The 18,914-nt window shown below is 45.4% G+C and overlaps 1 protein-coding gene and 1 long non-coding RNA gene across 2 annotated transcripts; one reads left to right on the forward strand and one right to left on the reverse strand.

Moving 5' to 3' along the window:
• Positions 1 to 268: 268 nt before the first annotated feature.
• Positions 269 to 3,140, reverse strand: LOC150052987 (uncharacterized). The gene is made up of 3 exons (XR_016538057.1): positions 3,096 to 3,140; positions 1,218 to 1,311; positions 269 to 345 (listed from the first exon to the last, which is right to left on the reverse strand). It is a non-coding gene; the product is annotated as an uncharacterized LOC150052987 (long non-coding RNA).
• A 2,638-nt stretch (positions 3,141 to 5,778) lies between these two features.
• Positions 5,779 to 18,684, forward strand: Lmo2 (LIM domain only 2). Its single transcript, XM_090347902.1, has 5 exons — positions 5,779 to 5,833; positions 6,039 to 6,326; positions 6,480 to 6,699; positions 10,811 to 11,026; positions 17,121 to 18,684. The coding sequence occupies exons 2-5, from the start codon at positions 6,320 to 6,322 to the stop codon at positions 17,338 to 17,340; spliced, it is 663 nt and encodes a 220-aa protein (XP_090204028.1). The 5' UTR covers positions 5,779 to 5,833; positions 6,039 to 6,319; the 3' UTR covers positions 17,341 to 18,684.
• Positions 18,685 to 18,914: the final 230 nt, after the last annotated feature.

The raw sequence follows: 18,914 nt of genomic DNA on the forward strand, positions 1-18,914 counted from the left end.
CGTCCTCTCCAAGCACCGTATCTGATTCATTTCACAGAATTCCATAGGAGCTCTTTGAGGAAAGAGCTCTGCGTCGTCCCACTTTATAGATGTAAAGCTCCAGTGTAAAGAGGCTGGGCTTGCCCAGGAGCAAGATCAACAAGGGCAGCTCACAGGGAAGGGAGGTGCTTTCACACTCCAGCTACTTACTCCTACTAGCCCATCCGGAAATCACATTCCTTGAAATTTCTCAGCGCCTTCCACCAGGACTTACTATGAGATTAGCTCTACAAAGGCCTCACCTCATGTGGAGATGTGAAGTCTAGGGGCAGCTCCTTCCTCATTCGGTTTTACCTCTTTTCTTAGCTGTGAAGAGATGGTTAAAATTCAGGAGCTGGAAGCTCATGCCAATAGTCCTAGCTACCCAGGAGGCTGAGCTCTTAAGACCGTCGTTTTTAAAGTGTATTTACTTACTTGTATATTTATTGTTAATAAAGGTGCTGTGCAGCCAGGTAGTAAGTACATTTCTTTTTTTTTTTTTTTTTTTGCCAGTCCTGGGCTTGAGCTCAGGGCCTGAGCACTGTCCTTGGACTTTCTCAAGGCTAGAGCTCTACCCCTTGAGCCTCAGCACCACTTCTGGCTTTTTTCTATGTATGTGGTACCAAGGAATCGAACCCGGGTCTTCATGAATGCTAGGCAAGCATTTTAACCACTAGGCCAAACTCCCGGCCCCTGTACATTTCTTTTTGTACAATATCACCCCTTTCTTTGTTCTTTCTCAATTTTCCCCTCCCATACCTGCCTACAAGTGGTGTAGTACATTTTCAGCGTAGTGTCTACTGAGGATTGCAATGTGAAGAGAACCTAGCAGAAAAGTCTGTGGGACTCTTATTTCCAGTTAATCCTCAGAAAGCCATAAGTGAAGCTGTGACTCAAGAGGTAGAACACCTGCCAAGGAACAGCACGCAGACCCTGAGTTCAAGTCTAGTACAAGGAAGGAAGGAAGGAAGGAAGGAAGGAAGGAAGGAAGGAAGGAAGGAAGGAAGGAAGGAAGGATGGGCTCCACAAGTGGCAAGAAGGAAGAATATAGATAAATAAATCTGGGATGTGGAGGAAGCAGGAGAAGGCTGGCTGTACAGTAAGCAAGGAAGCATTAAGTTAGCAGCAGCCTCTCAGGGCCTTCCAGGGCCTGAAAGCTGGATATCCCAAGCCTGGGCCTGCTGATGTAATAGGCTTACTTCAGCTCTTCCTATGGCAGCTGGATCTCAGCATTCTCCAGTGGGTGCTCTGATTGGTTGTGATTGTTGCTTCCCGATATGATGGGGGTCACTTCTGAAAAACAGGATAATACCCATTTCTGAGCATTTCCTACACATTATCAATGTACAAACCATTTTTCTGTACCATATTATCCTATTGAAAATTCCTGTAAGGTAAGCAAGAACTTCTGTGGTCTGCCCCTATTCCTGCTCCTACTGAACTTTATTGTTAAACTATTTCCATGAAGCAGATACTGCGAAGTTCAGACATAGGAGGATAGTAAACAGATGAGCTATGTCTGTCTGACTTCAGTGTTTATTCTCCTAAGATTCAGTTGATACAGATGTTTTTAAAAATTTATTTTGGGCTCTTTTTTACTGTATAAGAGACCGACCAGATTTATTTATCACTAAAGTTACTAATAGAACTAATATTCTGTGAAAACATATCTATCAATAGTAACTGACCCTTGAAAGTTCTGAAATGAGTTTGAAAGCTATATGCCTGTAACAGCCACATTTTAATGCAAGCTGAAGCCACACACACACACACACACACACACACACACACACACACACAGGCATCAGTGGCTCACAACTGTCATTCTAGCTACTTGGGAGGTTGAGAACAGAATTTCAGTTCAAGGTCATCCTCAGCAGAAAAGTTCATGAGACTCAATCTAAAAAATAAACAGAAAAAAGTAGGGGAGTGGTGGATAGGGTGGGAGATGTGGCTCAAGTGGCAGAGTAGCAGCCTAGCAAGTAGGAAGGCCTGAATTGAAACCTTAGTACCACAAAGAAAAAAAATCAGTTTCTATGAGTGTCACAACTGGCAAGACATGTGATGAAACCTGGCTTCCAATGACCAAAAAAATAAAGGAGCAAACTGTTATTGTTAGTATGTCTCATATCTCCAACGACATTTGCATTTTCATTTCTATCTTAAGTCCATTTTAGCAAAGAAATGTAGTGTTAGTCACTTAAAGCTGTTCTTCCCTGGAAAATAATTTTAAAAGTAATAAGCAAGAAAGAATAAAAAATGTTCACTGGAAAAAACATAATAACCCATCTACGGTTATATTCAATACAAAAACTGATTCACAGTTCTGGCATTCTTATTCCGGAAGGAAAACTTGGAAATTTTCTAAATTTCAGGGTTCTCAAGATCTGCAAAGAGGGGTAAAGGAAGTTAAATTTCAGTCCCATTGTGGATGGGGATCAAGAACAGCTTTTCTCAACTCTCAAGAGCCATTTTACATGTTCAAATCGCCTCAAAGTGACAGAATTTCTCTTCCGAATAAAGTAGGTACTGGTTGGTTGCTATGGTAGGATACAATAAGGTCATGATTGCTTTAAAATTATTCATAATAAAAACACATTTTGAGACTTGATTCTAAATGTTAAATTTGAGCAATTTAATTGCCCGTTGAATAGAAATGAAATCCCACCAGTAGGCAGTTATTTCTTCCAACCACTGTGTGTGAAATTGAAATCTTCAGATACCATTTCAAATATGCGCCTTCTCGAAGGAAATCCTCCCCAAAGAATTGTGAAAGAGAAGGAACTGACCCAAAGTCATACCCAGTCATGTCTTTTTCTTCACACATTCAGGTCAAAGCAGAAGCATATAATTAAAAGCAAATGTATTCCCTAAACATGGCCATTCTGTGGTTACCTCTCAGAACCCAAAATAGTTAATAACTCTTTTCCCCCATTGAAAAAGTAGAGATGGAAAGGGGGCACCATACTAGACTTAACAAAAGCAGTCAAGTTATCAAGATATGAGCAGAAGAAGAGAAATTGCATATATTTGATTTAGCAGCAGTGAGGCTTGAACTCAGGGCCTTGTACTCTTACCTTGGCTTAAGGCTGGCCTTCTACTACTGGAACCATAGCCCTACTTTTGGCTTTTTAGCTGGTTAATTTGAAATTAATTCCTTACGGACTTTCCTGCCTGGCACTAGCATTGAACTGCCATTCTCAGGTCTCAGCTTCCTGACTACCATGAAACCCATTAATACCCAGCTTCTATTTGCTTTTTTTTTTTTTTAAGAGGAAGCAGTTCTTTGATTTGCATGGGGCATTCTTACTTTTAATCCGTTTCACTTTTACATGTTAATTTCTAGCATCAGCTATACCATAGCAGTTGCCATGTATGGACACTTAATGTATGCCAAGTGCTTTTCATGCAATCAATTGTGTATCAGTTGTTGCCCTCATTCTGTTGCCAATCTGTGTGCTACACTTTGCATGTACTAATTCATTTGGCTCTTGCAACAACCTATGTAATAAGCTCTATCATTCCTACGTTACAGTTGAAGTTACGGGGATGGGGATGTTAATTCCTTCTATTAGTCCATGTTAAGGTCTCCCTGGCACAGAGACTCCCAAGCCTCTGTTCAATGTTGTCTCCTCAGATTAAGTAATTTTTCTAGAACATACTAGCTGATAAGAGCCTAAAGCAAACCCTTGCAGTCCAGTTCTAGAGTCCCCTGCACTTAACCATCACACTGACTGTAAACAAAAGTAAGCACATTGTTTATCATTGTCTTTTCATTCCTAATAGAAATAAAAGTAGAATGGCGGGTAGTGTATTTATCATATATGTTAGGCTTCTCTAAAAATACTAGGGATATTCTGTTCTTTAAATAAAAAATAAGAGTCTGGGGGCCGGGAGTTTGGCCTAGTGGTAGAGTGCTTACCTAGCATGCATGAAGACCCAGGTTTGATTCCTCAGTACCACATACGTGGAAAAAAGCCAGAAGTGGTGCTGAGGCTCAAGTGGTAGAGCTCTAGCCTTGAGAAAGTCCAAGGACAGTGCTCAGGCCCTGAGCTCAATCCCAGGACTGGCAAAAAAATAAAATAAGAGTCTGGTCTGGAAGACGTCTTCTTATATACAGTCTGATTTGTACAAAAAGCCCCTTTACTGTTGCTGTCCTTGACACACACAATTATATACAAGGGCATGAGCACATAGATGCTAATTATACCCATTAAGGAAACTGACGATAATAAATTCCATGTATACATGGAGAAGTCCATGCAGATTTGGCTCTGAATGTGGACAACGAAGCCTCTAGCGTTTCACTTCTGGCTTTCAACCATGATCTTTCATGGTGAGCTCATCCAAGCACCTCAGTGGAATCTTTAAATTGGGAATGAAATGCCTATGACTGGGAGGCAGACTTGTTCTTATAATACTGTGGATTCCATGGGCAAGGGTGGCTCACACATGTAATCCTAGCTACTTAGGAAGCTGGAGATCTGGGAATAGAGGTTCAAAGTCAACCAGGGCAGTTAACTCCAACTGGCCATCAAAAAGCTAGAAGTGGAAGTATGAAGGAATTGTACAGCACACCACCTTGGAGGGAAAATGCCAAGCAAGCATCCAAGGCCCCTGACTTTTAAGGCCCAGTTATATATACATATATATATATATATATATATATACATGCATACATACACACATATATGCATGCACTGTAGATTTTGAAATTACTTGAGAGTTTTCTTTTTACAAGCCTTACGATGGCATCTGAGCTAACAGACTTGGAATCCTAATTTCTGAACTCATTTTCAAGGTACTCTCAGGCCCAGGGGAACCCTAGTTCCTCTCCCTTAGAAGGACAGACTCCCTCTCTCCCTTCTGCATTCCTTTTTCTCACTAGAACCGAATCAGATCTGTCAGATCTATCCGTTCCCCCACCCCATCCCATTTGCCTGGCCCAGGGCAGAATAATTTCCAAATAGCAGTTCTTGATGATCAGAAAAACACTTTCTCTGGTCGGGGTATTAACTGGCACTTTTCAGAGGGCCAGACTTAGCAGCAGGAGTTCTCTTTTCCCAAAGATGCTGAGAGAAGGAATTTTATCGCCGGCAGATGGAGAGGAGACCCAGACCAGCGTGCTCCCTCCCGCCACCCTCCCCACCGGCGTCCCTGGGGGATTAGCTGCCCCCAGCACTGCTCAGCCAAACCCAACCCCGGCGGTCTCTGATCGCACACAGCTCGGTTGCCTCTCTGGAGCTTGGCCACAACCATTAGGTTTGCAGCTACCGGAGAGACCCTGCGCTCAGAAACGGTGAACCTGGGACCTCGAACCGGGGACACGCGCGCCACGGTGGCTTGGGTTCAACGCTTGCTTTTCTGCAGGTGATTATTTCACACTCTTTTTCCTCCCACCACAATTTTAATTAATTTTTTTTCACGTGTCTGTCCTTAAATTCGGGGTTTGGGTGCTGTCCCTGAGCATTTTTTTTTTTTCACTAGGCTGGCATTCTATCACTTGAGCCACAGCTCCCCTTGGATTTGGGGTTCATTTATTTATTTTTTTTTTTGGTGGTTACTTGCAGATAAGCGTCTGGTGGACTCTTCCAGCCTGGGGCTGGCTTCGAACCACAACTGTCAGGTTTTAGCCTCCTGAAGTGGGATCCCAGGCGTGAGCCACCGGCGCCTGGCTTATCTTCTTTCTGGCTTGAGCTGCCGGGCTGGTTACTTTCAGCCTTCGTTAAACCGAAGCGGGAAAGGCAGAGGAGGGTGGCGGGGCTGGAAAGAAGGACTCAGCGGCAGCGGGGCCTCCTCGGGTCTCCAGGCAGAGGTAAGGTGTTCACCCAGCAACTCGCGGTCTCCCAGGCTGGCCCCTTTAAGAAGCCAAGTCAGCGGGGCTGCGGCGGCGGCTGTTTGTGTGGCTAATCCCCAGGAGCCCCGTTTAAAAAAAAAAAAAAGGAAGAAAAGAGGGGAGGGGAGGGGACTGGGCAGCTGTCTCTTTAAATGTGATTTCCTTCTATTGTATTTGAATCGAGATCAGGAAAAAGGAAATGAAACCAGAGACAGAGGGAAGCTGAGCGAAAATAGCCCTTCCCGAGAGAGGAGGAAGCCGGGGGACCCCTCCCCGCCCCCCCCCAGCCCTCGCCCCGCGAGCGGCGCGCTGCCACCCCGCCGGAGGTGCGACGGGCTCCGTGCGGGCGCGCACCATCCCCACGGGCGGGCGGGCGGAGGGCGCGCGGAGCCGGCGGCGGCTGCTGCTGCGGCGCGCGATCGGGACCGGGTGGCAGCGGCGACGGCGACGGCGGCGGGGACCGGGATGGAAGGTTAAGTCCTGAGCAGCGGCAGCTCGCCGCAGCCGCCCCGGGAGCCAAGCTGTGTGCGCCCCGACTCCCCCCCCCCCCCCGCCCCCGGCTCCTCGGCCCGGCCTCGGCGCGCCCGCAGCCCGGTGACTCGCTCTCTCTCTTTGGCGTTTGAAGGGAGCGCGGTGACTGTCCTTGAGCGCGGAGGGGCGAGCTCGCCACCGGAGCGCCCGAGCAAGAGGAGGCGCCGGAGCGGCGGCGCCCGAGCACCCGAAGGGGTCCGAGTCCTGGCCGCCGGCCAGCCCCGCGCCACAAAGGGAGCGCCCCCGCCGCCCGGCACCCCGCCGCCCTCCCCAATGTCCTCGGCCATCGAGAGGAAGAGCCTGGATCCGTCCGAGTAAGTGTGGCACCCCTGCCAGGGACCGGGTCTCCAGCACGGTGCCCGGAGCGGCGGCGCAGCGCGGGTCCCCTGCGAGGGGCTCCGGGTGCGCGCCCGCGCTGCGCCCTCGGCCCCCTCCGTCTCTCGCAGGGTTGTCCCTTCCCCGAGGGTGACTCCTGGGCACTGACCGAGAGGGATCGGGTGGCTGGCGGCACCAGCAGGTCGGCCCGGTCCCTCTGGGCTACCCACCACGCGCCCCGGACCCACTGCCCGCCAGAAAGTTTGCACCTGGATGCACGGGAGCTCCGGGGTCGGTGTGGGGTGGGCGGAGGGGGCGGGACCCTCCTGCGCACTCGCTTCTCCCGGGGGCCTGTTCTCTTTGTCTATTTGCCATGTCAAGAGATTGCTCAACGGCCACCTTTGGGGTCCCAGGTGAAGCGGCTGCCCGCACCACGGGTATCGGGAGGGCAAGGGATATCACTTGTCCACCTCCGAGCTCATTCGGGTCTCCGGAGACTTCTAAAACAGCTAATCCAGATTTAATCTGGGTACGTGCCACACTTCGTGCCCTCCTCCTCCAGTGGAGAGCTCATCAGTGGGGACCTGTGAACCCCAAAAGTTAGTGCACCATTTTGTGTGTAGCTGTGTTTTCCTAGGAAGAGCTCGCTCGCTCTCTCTCTCTCTCTCTCTCTCTCTCTCTCTCTCTCTCTCTCTCTCTCTTCTCAAAAGGGTTTGGGGTCAGGGAAGCAGAGCTAATGAGCATGTGGTGCATCTGTTTGCTGAGCCTGGCACAGGTTTGGAATTAGCTTTCTCATTCCCAGCCCACACCCCAACCCATTCTCTGGTGTTAATTTGGGGATCAAGGGGTGTCTAAGGTATCATTTTCCCCTGTCAGCGAAAAGGCCCTTTTAAGAGTCATTAGCTGTCTGGTTTTGAATTTTTATTCCTTTGATGTCCCCATCTAATCCTTTGAAGGGATTTGTTACACAAGACCAAAGGAGCTGGTTAATGACTTGTCCATTTGTGCTTTTAAGAGGCATTTGTTTTGTTTTGTTTTGTTTCCCTGCTTTAAAAGAATTGTACTTTCCTGCTTGAAGTCCCCCACCCCCACTCCAATTTCAGCCTGGTGTTTATTTACCTGAGTTTCACCCTCAGTCACCAGCATAGAAACTCAGCATGTTCTCATAAAACACAGGAATGACTGCGATCCAATAAGAATATAAACATCACTCTTCATCCTTGAAGATTAAGATACCAGTGCTATATGGAGCTAGATTTGTTGCAACAAAAGCCTGGCTTCTTTGAATTCTCAATGGGGGAAATATTCCTCTATAAAAGTAGCTGTCAATGCAAACAATGGAGTTAGAGTAGAGTTTGTTCACTAAAAAAAAAAAACCCTAGAATTACAGCTGAGAGCTGATTTTTCTGTGGTTAGTGAACCATACAGGTATACAGTAAGGGAATGAACAGCTTGAATCAATGCCTAATACCTTTCCATGGGCAGAATTTAGTCTCTAATCCTTTTATCAGAAGATAAATCAAGAGGGTTTGTCTCCTTAACAGAAGTTTTCTCTTTCTGAAGTTTGTTCTTTTCTTTTTTCCAGGCGGCTAGTAAAATGACACATTTCTAAATAACTTTACGGTGCAACTTGCTCCTGTCATAGTCCATCACATGTGCCCAGCGAGAGAGCAGATTCCCATTCAACACCAACAAGCTAATTGAGAAATTGTTGCAGCATATGGCCTCCCACCCTCCAGCTTAGAAATTGTGCGAAAATTATCCCACAAATCCCTGCTGAAGTGATACTCAGGTGTAGTGCTCAAGATAGGCTCTGGGAGAGCATCAAATATTAATTTGAGCATGAGTCACCATCAATCACTGAGTCAGATTGTCTATCACAATAATGTGACATTCTCATTAATTATAGAAAAAGATAGGCCCAGTATCTTACCCTGTCCTTCTCTATCACCTCTAACGCCATTCCCATCTCTTCCTGGTAACTTCTCCTGCAAGAGACTTCATTGTGTGCTTTCTTAGAGCCAGTTTGGATCATCATCCCCAAATACAGACAGAGACATGCTAAGGTACACACAAATTAAACAGGTAAACAGAAAGGCAGAATTCATGTACATTAGCGATTTTGTGTACCATACAGTTGGTGGCCCCCACTGCCTCCTTGTGAGTCGCAAGAACAGTTCATTTTCATTCCAATCAGTTTTGTACCAGCTAAGTGCAAATTCTCCTCTTTCACACCTGGTTGGCAGCACCAGCATCTAGTGGAGGCTCCATGCATGTGTTGAAAAGCCCAGAGTAAGACCATGGGCTGTGAAAGGAGAAGAAATGCAATTCTGAATTGATGCACTCAAAAAGGTCAAGGATGCTCATTATTTTTAAGACTAGAAGATGGAAATCCTGGTGTATACTCTGTAGAAACAGAGATTTCAATGAATTCCTAACACTGTCTAGTCGTGGCTGGGTGAAATGGCGCTTGCCTTTCAGTAACACGGGAAGCTAGGCAGGAAGATTGAAATTTGCAGGTCAGCCTGGGCAATTAACTTGAGACCCTATCTCAAAATAAAAATAAAATAAAAAATTAACATGATCAGGCTGTAACTGAGTGGTAGCATGTTCTAGATCCTTGGTTCAATCCCAGTACAGTAAACAAACTGAAGTCTTGATTTCCCCAAAGAAACTGGCTTGAACTTTACATTTCCTTGTTCTAAAAAAAATAACAATAATCTTATATTCTATCTGTAAACACTGATATTTTGTGTTAGTATATCTAGGGAATACTTTTATATTTTCCCGGATAGAGTTACCTGAATTTGTCGGCATCAACCATAAACACAGATTCTCAGAGTCTCACTGTTCCTAACTCTAGTAGGATGAGGGTTTGTAAACACTAGCCAATTAGGACACGAGGACACCTGGAAAGAATGCCTGCTAGAAACAGAAAGCACAGATTTATAGCTCTGCTGGACCCAAGAGGAAACTCTATTTGGGAATTTCATAATTGGAAGAAGGTCCATCTTAAAAAAATACAATAGATTTAAAAAAAAAACAGATTTATATTTGCGTAAGGTTCCAGAGAACACTTGTTACAAATGAACAAGAACTAACTTTTCCTTGTCTCCTATTTAATGCTAGAGTTGTTCTTCTGTCTTGTTCTTTGGGCACAGTGATTTCTTTTAAAACGGGAAGCACTAGTACTCAAGGTCCAGTAAGTTCCAATGGATTGGAGGTGGACATGAGACAGTGCATGACTTCTTAGTAAAACTAACATATTTCAGTTTCACAGTGAACCAGCAGCCTAAATAGAGACCTCTGCCTCAGTTTCCTTGCCTTTTACCTTAAGATTTTGTAACCCCTCATCACTGACTTTGCTAAATTAACTTTATGTGAATCCATTTGCTATTATTTAAAAAATTCTTCTGTGAGAAAAGAAAAGTCTCACTGATGTTCTTTATCATTCTGACCGTGCCTCCAGTTCTGGATTCTTGCTGATCATTGGAGATAGAAGACCTTTTCTGGCCAGACCTAGTCTGGCTTTCGATCACCAATGATCTTAGCCTCCCCAGTAGCTAGAATTACAGGTGTGAGCTACCAGGACTGATTTTCAGCTCTGTTTTTATATGTTAAGATGGGCGTAAGATAGACAGGCACATGAATTCAATAAGTAATCTGTAGTTTCTCAGCACTCTAATTCATCAGATGTGAAGCAGTCCTTTGGTCCCAAATGCCTGCTCTGGCACTGCCCCCAAAGCGGTCTCATGGGTCCTGGGTATGGGAGGAGGAAAAGGGAGGACTGGGAAGACAGAGGAGAGTAAGAGGGGAAGGAACAAAGACACGGACTGGAGCTCGCAGTTGTCTACCACAGGGCTGGTGGCTCAGGTAACTCTTGGTACCTATGTTTCCCTGCAGGATTTAGGCAGTGAAGTCTAGCTGTCTCCTGTTTTAACCCAAGGCTGTCTAGTTCACTTTACAATCTGGACCTAGGGGTGTGCTGTCCCATTCCTTTTCTCCATGTTGGCAGTGGCTGGAGCTTCCCTGCTTGTCCCAGTGTGGTTCCTGCACCCAAGTGTCATCTCTTCATGGTGAGCTTGTCCCTAATGCTTGCCTCCTCTCCAGGGAGCCAGTAGATGAGGTGCTGCAGATCCCCCCATCTCTGCTGACATGTGGAGGCTGCCAGCAGAACATCGGGGACCGCTACTTCCTGAAGGCCATTGACCAGTACTGGCATGAAGACTGCCTGAGCTGTGACCTCTGTGGGTGTCGCCTGGGCGAGGTAGGACGGCGCCTCTACTACAAACTGGGCCGAAAGCTGTGCCGCAGAGACTACCTCAGGTACCTTCCCTATACCTCCCGTGGCATGTCTGGGTGTGGGTGTGGGAAGCACATGCCCAAAGAGGAGGCCAAGCCTCAGTCTCCCTGCAGAGAGGCAGGCACAGGGTTCTTTTCCTGACAAGGTCATGTCTCTGTGACACCCTTGTAGGTAGGAAAATACTAATGTGTTTCAAGGCACGAGCAGGAGAAACAGGGATTCCGAATAGGGATGCAATTCTGGGGTCAGACTCAGGGATAGAATGGGGAGAGGCACACAAGGGATATCATGGGATCATGAGAACAGGAGCGGGGAGTTTTTATGGATAAACTTGGGGATGGGGTGGGTTCCTTTTTGTTTGTGCTGTACTAGAGCTTGAACTCAGGGCTTTGTGCTCTTGCTTCACCTTTTCCCTTAAGGCTGGCATTCAACTACTTGAGTCACATCTCCATGTCTGGCTTTTTGGTGATTACTTGGAGATAGAATCTCTCAGATTCTACCCAGGCAGGTTTTGCACTCTGATCCTTAGATTTCAACTTCTTCTCTAACTAGGATTACAGGAGTGAGCCACCAGTAGCTGGCTGGGGGGAGGGATTCATCCCAGTTCATTTGAATGTTTCAAAACATACATACCCCCCCCCAACACACACATTTCTTTTGTATGACCCCAATACTATGTGTAAGAAACTTAAGATAGCTGGCACCAGTAGCTCATGCCTATAATCCTAGCTACTCAGAAGGCTGAGTTCTGAGGATCATGGTTCAAAACCAGTCTAGGCACAAAAGTCCATGAGACTCTCATCTCCAATTAATGACCAGAAAACTGGAAGTGGTGCTGTGGCTCAAATGGTAGAGTGATAGCCTTGAGCTGTAGAGCTCAGGGACAGTGCCCAGATCCAGAATTCAAGCCCTACAACTCACACACACACACACACACACACACACACACACACAAGAAAGAATAAGTCCTGTGTACAATTGCTTAAAGATAATAAAAATATAATTTAACAAAAAAGCAAGCAAGTGTGTCCTCACTATGGAGCATTGGCTCTTATAGCAGAAGGAAATATTCAACAGGTAGCAGGGAGTACTGGAGTCAGGGGAACTTTGCGTTGCAAGCTTGTTGCTTCTTAGCTCTAAGACCTGGGCCAAGAGACTTAACCTCTCTACCCCTCAGTCTTCTCATCCATGAAATGGAGATAATGGTAGTACCTCTTCCCAGAATTGGAAAGGACTAGGTAGAATACCACATTTAAAGTTCTCAGCTTAGGCCAGGTGTCCGTAGCTCATGCCTGTAATCTTAGCTGTTCAGGAAGCCAAGATCTGAATATCACAGTTTTAAACCAGCTTAGTCAGGAAAGTCTATAAGACTCTAATCTCCAACTATCCACCAAAAGCTGGAAATAATGCTGTGGTTCAAAGTGGTAGAGCACTAGCTTTGAGCACAAAGCTCAGAGACAGCACTTGGGTCTAGGATTGGCATATATTGGCTTATATGCACACACACACACACACACACACACACACACACACACACAGTATTGGCTTGGCAGATGAGTATCGAAGAGATAATTGCCTTTATAACCTATTATCATGACAGTATTCTGATTTAAAATTGTGTGTGTGTGGTGTGTGTGGTGTGGGGGGGGGTTGGTACTAGGGCTTGAACTCAGGGCTGGACTCTGCCTGTTATCTTTTTCACTCAAGATTGTACTTTACTATTTGAGCCACAGTCCACTTCCAGCTTTTTGGTGGTTAATTGAAGACAGAGAGTCTCCCAAAATTTTGCTGCTCAGACTAGCTTTAAACTGCAATCCATAGATCTCGGCTTCCAGAGTAGCTAGGATGTCTGGAAGGAGCCCTGGCGCCTGGCTGTTTTCCAACATAACAGATGGAAAGATGGAAAAATTCAAGGGTAAAATAGGAACTCTATAAGACCAATGAGACAGAAGCTGAGGATACTGCTTCTGCTCTGGGACAAACTCTTGGCCCTGTGAGGCATCTTGACACTCAAGGAGTGCCTTTGCCTACAGTGTTCTAGTGTCTCTAGTTTCTTATTACCTGCTATATATGCAACTCTGTGCCCTCAACTGTCAGATCAGCTCAGTGGTGTCACTGTCAGCTCTAAGCCATCTTCCCGTGACAGAGGCCCCACAAAGCATGCAACCCCGACACCTCAGGACCACCCAGCCTGTGCATGCTTATTTAGATGCCACCAGGCATCTTTCCCCCCCCCCTAAATCTGCTGTCAGAGCACATTACACATGGAAATAATAACAAAGCTGCAGGTAATTCTCCAGGGAAGGAAACAGGTCAGTCTTTGGGGCCAAAGAATTAGCTTTCCTTCCCTACTACATTTCCTGATAAAGTCCTTGCAAATGGAATGATTTTGAAAAACAAAAATGGAGTTTTTCAATGATCATAATTTTGTTGAATTTCCTTTTTCTCTTTCTTTTATATTTAAGTCACAAGAAAATAGAACTGGGATATATACAGACCTGGTTTTGCTCACTCCCAGCCTGCCAAATCAGTCAGAAAGCAGACGGGTAAATGGTCCCCACTGGGCCCCTCCTATATCCCTGTCCAATCATTTGAATCTTATTAAATGAAGTCAGATAGAGTAAGGTCAAAAGAGCTGGGTTTCTCGCTATCTCTATGGTTTTATATAACGTTCAAGAATAGAACCAGTGCTGCTTGGCTTGTTAATCTTTTTTCCATTTTCAAAAAGGAGAGGAAAAAAAAATAGTCTGGGAGAACCCAATGTTAATTAACTTGTGTCTTGGTGACATGAAATAATTCTTCTCTCCTTGCTACATTCCCAGGCAACATGTTAATTAACTCTGTGTTAGCGTAGGCATTCACAGACATCTTTTAATATTTATATTATTGTTATTAAAATGGGCAGCAGAAAGCTTAAGACATGACACCTCTTGACAAATGAGAAACATACTTATTTGCTCCAGAGATGGTCCTTTAGCTATGGAATTGTTTACTTCCATTCTTGGCCTATCTAGCATTGTATTTAAACAAAGCAAGCTAAGGGAGTGACTCCATGGGTTCTTTGATGGGGTTGGGGTCCAATCCCTCTTCTACTGTGATGTTTCCTCCTAAAGGATACTAATAACTGACTCACCCAGTGCAATTTAACAGGACCCCCCCATGTAGAACCTGCACCTGCTACTGTTATATTGCTGGAAGCCTCACAATAGCTATGAGTGTTTAGTCTAGATCTCCTAGATCTAATTTATACAAATTTTTATTCATGGAAACCTCCACCTGCCTAAAATTCCACTTTCTACAGCCAGAGCCGAAATATAATGGTCCAAACTAGACCCTGGCGCTAGGTTCACACCAGGTTCACTCCCCAAGCCCTGTAGCCTTCCCTGGAGCTAGGTTAACCTGGAAATGTGACTTGGGCCCTCCTGAGCATGAAGTCCAGGCTCCCTCTGAGGCACGCTGCTATTTATGTGGTTCTTCCCTACTCTCCCAGTCCCTCCCTGGAAAACATCCTTAATAAATCACTCAGGAGGCTGAAATCTGAGGATCACAGTTCAAAGTCAGCTTGAGCAAGAAAGCCCACGAGACTCTTATCTCCAATGGATCACACACAAAAAAAGCTGCAAGTAAAATTGGGGCTCAAGTGGTAATTTGTTAGCCTTGAGCAAAAGAAGCTCAGAAACAGTGCCTAGGCCCTGAGTTCAAGCCCCATGAGTGGCATATACCACACACACACACACACACACATCAAATCACATATTACATCACATCACATGTACATAAATTTATGCCTTGGCGGCTTTTCTGGCATACCCAGCCCAAGACAATGATTCTTGCTTCCAGAGGTTAATGCTCAAGTTTTGTGTCAAGTTCTGATTTATTTTTACTATCATTAGAATCTGTGGGTATTGACTTGGGGAGGGCTTTTGGAGCCTTCACTTCCAATTCCCTTATTTCAAAGGACAGGAAAAGGGAATTTGCTCACCTGGCTAGTTAGAGGTGAGGTTGGAACTTGAACTTGTCTCCCAAACCATAGTCCTCTGCCCTCACTTTCATTAGTGGCTTGCCATTTGGCCCCTGATTCTCCTTTCAGAAACTGCCTCCTTCCTAAAGAATCTCATACTCCAGGCAGTTGGACTTAGTTCCTTTCTAATGTTTTCCAAGCCACACATCCTTGTTCAGCTCCAAACTTAACTTACTGCATAGTCAGAACACCGGAACTGTCTTTCTACTCTGTAGCCTCCAATGCTGCGGTTACCTGCCGCTCCACCATCTGCTACAGTGGGATAAAATGTTCTCCACTAATGAGTGTGTACCCAGGCAGCGCTCTGAAAACACCCGGAGATCTTCCAATGAAAAGCAGGGTTCCCGGGGAAATGAGCCTGCCCTGGCGCTACCAGATCATCTTTTCTTGAGACCATACATGTGCTCTAGTGTTGCAAAAGCTGGCAGCTGTCCTTAGCTTCCCTACTGCCTCTCAGAAGCTCTCTGATTTTCTGAAATAAGAACTTCCTAAAGAATTAGTATTTACCTGAAATGGTCTGTGGGTAGTTTTCACAAGAAAACTGCCTCTAACATGCCTATGGGATCATCTCTAGGTGAAAAAAATGATCCTATACTCCAGAAAAGCATGCCTGTAATCCTAGCTACATAGGAGGCTGAGATCTGAGGATCATGATGGAAAGATAGCTCTGGTAGGAAAGTCTGTGAGAGTCTTCTCTCCAATTAACCACTGAATAAGCCAGAACTAGAGTTGTGGCTCAAGAGGTAGAATAGTAGTAACCTTGAGTGAGCAAGCGAAGAGGACAACACCCAGGCCTTCAGTTTAGCCCCAGGATCTGCATACTTGTTCACAAAGTGTAGCAAAGTTGTGGCTATATTCAGGCTTAACTGGTGTTGACCCGGAGTGCTTTGACATACCCTGCGTGATGATGCTGAACAGCCCAACAAGATAACTATGAAGTTAGTTACTCAGCTACTCCAGCATGGTGTGCACCTGGAAGCTTCGGAGTCTGGTTCCAGTATTCCACTCTTTGGCGCTCATTCTTCAACTCTAGCCTGGGCACAGTCTGTGGGCCCTCTCCCTATGGTGGATTTCCAATCACTGTACCCACCCCAACTGTGTCCCACCCTGACGCTGAGTATTCCATATTAGCCACTCGAAATGTTCCCAAGACACTGAGGCTAAGAAGAGACCTGCTTTCGATGTGAGGAGAGGGGTTCCCTCAGCCATTCAGCAGGGGACCAGCAAGGAGCATGAATGATTGCTGGCTCATGGTGGAGAGATGCTGTGGGTCCCACGGGGTCTCTGAGGCAGGGTAAACTGCATCACACTCCATCTCCCATGGCAATCCTGGTCTCCCAGCAGCTGAAGCCCTAGGGAATGGTCCCATGGAGTTAGAACTCTCAGCTTGGGGGAGAATTCAAGGAATTAGCAGCTGTTGACTTGGAAGAGTTGCATGTGTGGTCTGCCCCTCACTGTGTCCCCTGGAACCAGCTCCTTTGTTGTAACGAATGTTCCCCTAGGAGACCTTGTGACTAACTAGCCCTTTATCACCAGTCACTGCAACTCAGTCTTGTCTACATCCACCCAGTGCAGCCTGGAGGCCTGGAGTGTGATTGCTAAAAGCTGAGGGAGAATTCAAGACAGGGAGGAATAACACCAAACAAAATGTCCCATGTCATTCAACCTTCCCTCTGCCACCTAGGAAAGATTCACACTGGGTGCTGATGGCTCAGGCTTGTCATCCTAACTATTCAGGAGCCTGAGATCTGAGAATTGTGGCTCAAAGCCAACCTGGGCACAAAACTCCATGAGATTTTTAACTCCAATTAACTACCAAAAAGCTGGAAGTTGAAGGTATGGCTCAAGTGGTAGAGTACCTATGTTGAGCTAAAATGGCCAAGCAAGAGTACCAGGCCCAGAGTTCAAGTTCCAGTATTGTCTCAGCTCAAAAATAAATAAATAAATGAATAAAGATTAATCGGCTGTCATCTGGGTCTAGCTTTTCTGTATGCTGGAAGTTTAAGCTCCATAGAACCCCCTCAGTTTTCTTTCAATATTGTCTCTGCTGCAGCAACTGAGTCCGCCCCCCCTTCTTTGTTTCTTTTTGGCCTCAGGCTGTTTGGCCAAGACGGTCTTTGTGCTTCCTGTGACAAGCGGATCCGTGCCTATGAGATGACCATGCGTGTGAAAGACAAAGTGTATCACCTGGAATGCTTTAAATGTGCTGCCTGTCAGAAGCATTTCTGTGTCGGTGACAGATACCTCCTCATCAACTCTGACATTGTGTGTGAACAGGACATCTATGAGTGGACTAAGATCAACGGGATGATCTAGGCAGTCACGAGGCATCTTTCCAGAGGTTGTCCCCTGAAGGCACTGTCTCCATGGGGTCTTCACACTTAGGCACTTTTGGAGATTCAGGGGTGGGGTAAGGTATTTCTTAAGGGATCGTGGACCTGTATTGGGCACTAAGACAAGCAATTGAGTGGCATAATGTAAGGGCCATCACTCATATGTGACAAAAGAACCAGCCCTTAGAACTTGTGGCCACCATCTATTGGTAGGAACTGACACGATTAGTGGGAGAAAGGAATATTTGGGGGGTCACCACGCATCATGATGGAATTTCCCATCTGCATGTAGGAGCTCCTTGTAAAAGACTTGATATTCATTCATGTGTACAAACTAGAGATGTACAGTTGAGTTCTCTTCTTCCCAGCTTCTGTAAACAGCCCTATCCCATCATCATTCTCCACACAGGGAGGGAAGGACTGAGGAGAGTGGCTTCTTCCTATCCCTGGTCACCTCCCCAAGGCCTTAAGTTTTGGATCTAATGGAAACCGCATGGAGACACATTCTGTTGGGAATGAAAAGCACATCTTTTAACCAAACAAATATTTAAAACAAGTCTGCTGAATCAGTGTTTTTAGACATCTTTGTTTTGAGGTGTTCCACAGATGGTTTCTACACAGATGTAAATCTTAAAAAAAAAACCCTCAAAATTGTTCAACTATTTTATTATCTTAGATTATATCAAAGTATTTGTTGTGTGTAGTAAAAAAGAAAAAATAACACGGAAGGCTTAATAAAAATGACTGACTGAAAGGTAGTATTGTTTATTCAATAATAACTTCCCTTTTGAAGGGAAGGAAATGGTTTTGCTTTTTCTGTTGGTGAGGTAAAGTTACTAAGCAATTTACTTGTAGGTCAAATAAAAACTTTCATTTGTTGCAAAGGTTTATGTGAGATTTATATAGGTTTCTATATGGCTGGCAACGATATAACAGGTCATCACGTAGCTCAGAGGGGTGTAGAATAATTAAATTGCTCTTGTAGAATGCGCATTCACTTTAGCATTGTGTGGAGTGAATGGAAGACCACAAGATCATTCCCTTTAGGAAACTTGTAACCCAGAAAGCACACAGAGACATAAAACAGATTCCCTTTGGGAGAGAAGGTAATTACCTAGTTTGAAATGTGGCAAAGCTGCTGAGCTTGACACTTCGATTTTCCAAGACGTGTGTCTCAGGATATTTTATGACAAGTGGTTGAGACCTGCCTTTGAGGATTTAAAACAGGCACCTTGCCTTGTGTGCCTGCCTTCACCCCATCCAGGCCATGAGCTGACTCACAGCGCCACCTGCTGGTGATCATCTCTCAGCCAGCTAGCCCAAGAATGCCCAGGAAATCAACCTTGGAGGTTATATTTTCAATTATTTTATAAAAGTATTGGAAAACACCAAGTCTAAATGGGTTTAATTATAAATATAATTCACCAAGGCTATTGTTAATTAACTACATGATTTCTTCTTGCATGGTTTTTAAGAGGAGAAATAATGAAGTGATGTCTCTCCTGGCTAGTAAAATGCTGAAAGTAGTTAGGAAATTTGACTGCTCTGGTGGCCTTT

Source organism: Megascapheus bottae, chromosome 16 (assembly GCF_031878675.1).
Source record: "Megascapheus bottae isolate mThoBot1 chromosome 16, mThoBot2.hap1, whole genome shotgun sequence".
Lineage (NCBI taxonomy): Eukaryota > Metazoa > Chordata > Mammalia > Rodentia > Geomyidae > Megascapheus > Megascapheus bottae.

Bases quoted from the DNA above. Each gene is read 5' to 3' on its own strand.
- Lmo2 (XM_090347902.1), top strand. The intron at 6,700-10,810 runs GTAAGTGTGGCA...CCTCCTCTCCAG, and splicing joins AAGAGCCTGGATCCGTCCGA to GGAGCCAGTAGATGAGGTGC. The intron at 11,027-17,120 runs GTACCTTCCCTA...TTTTGGCCTCAG, and splicing joins TGCCGCAGAGACTACCTCAG to GCTGTTTGGCCAAGACGGTC.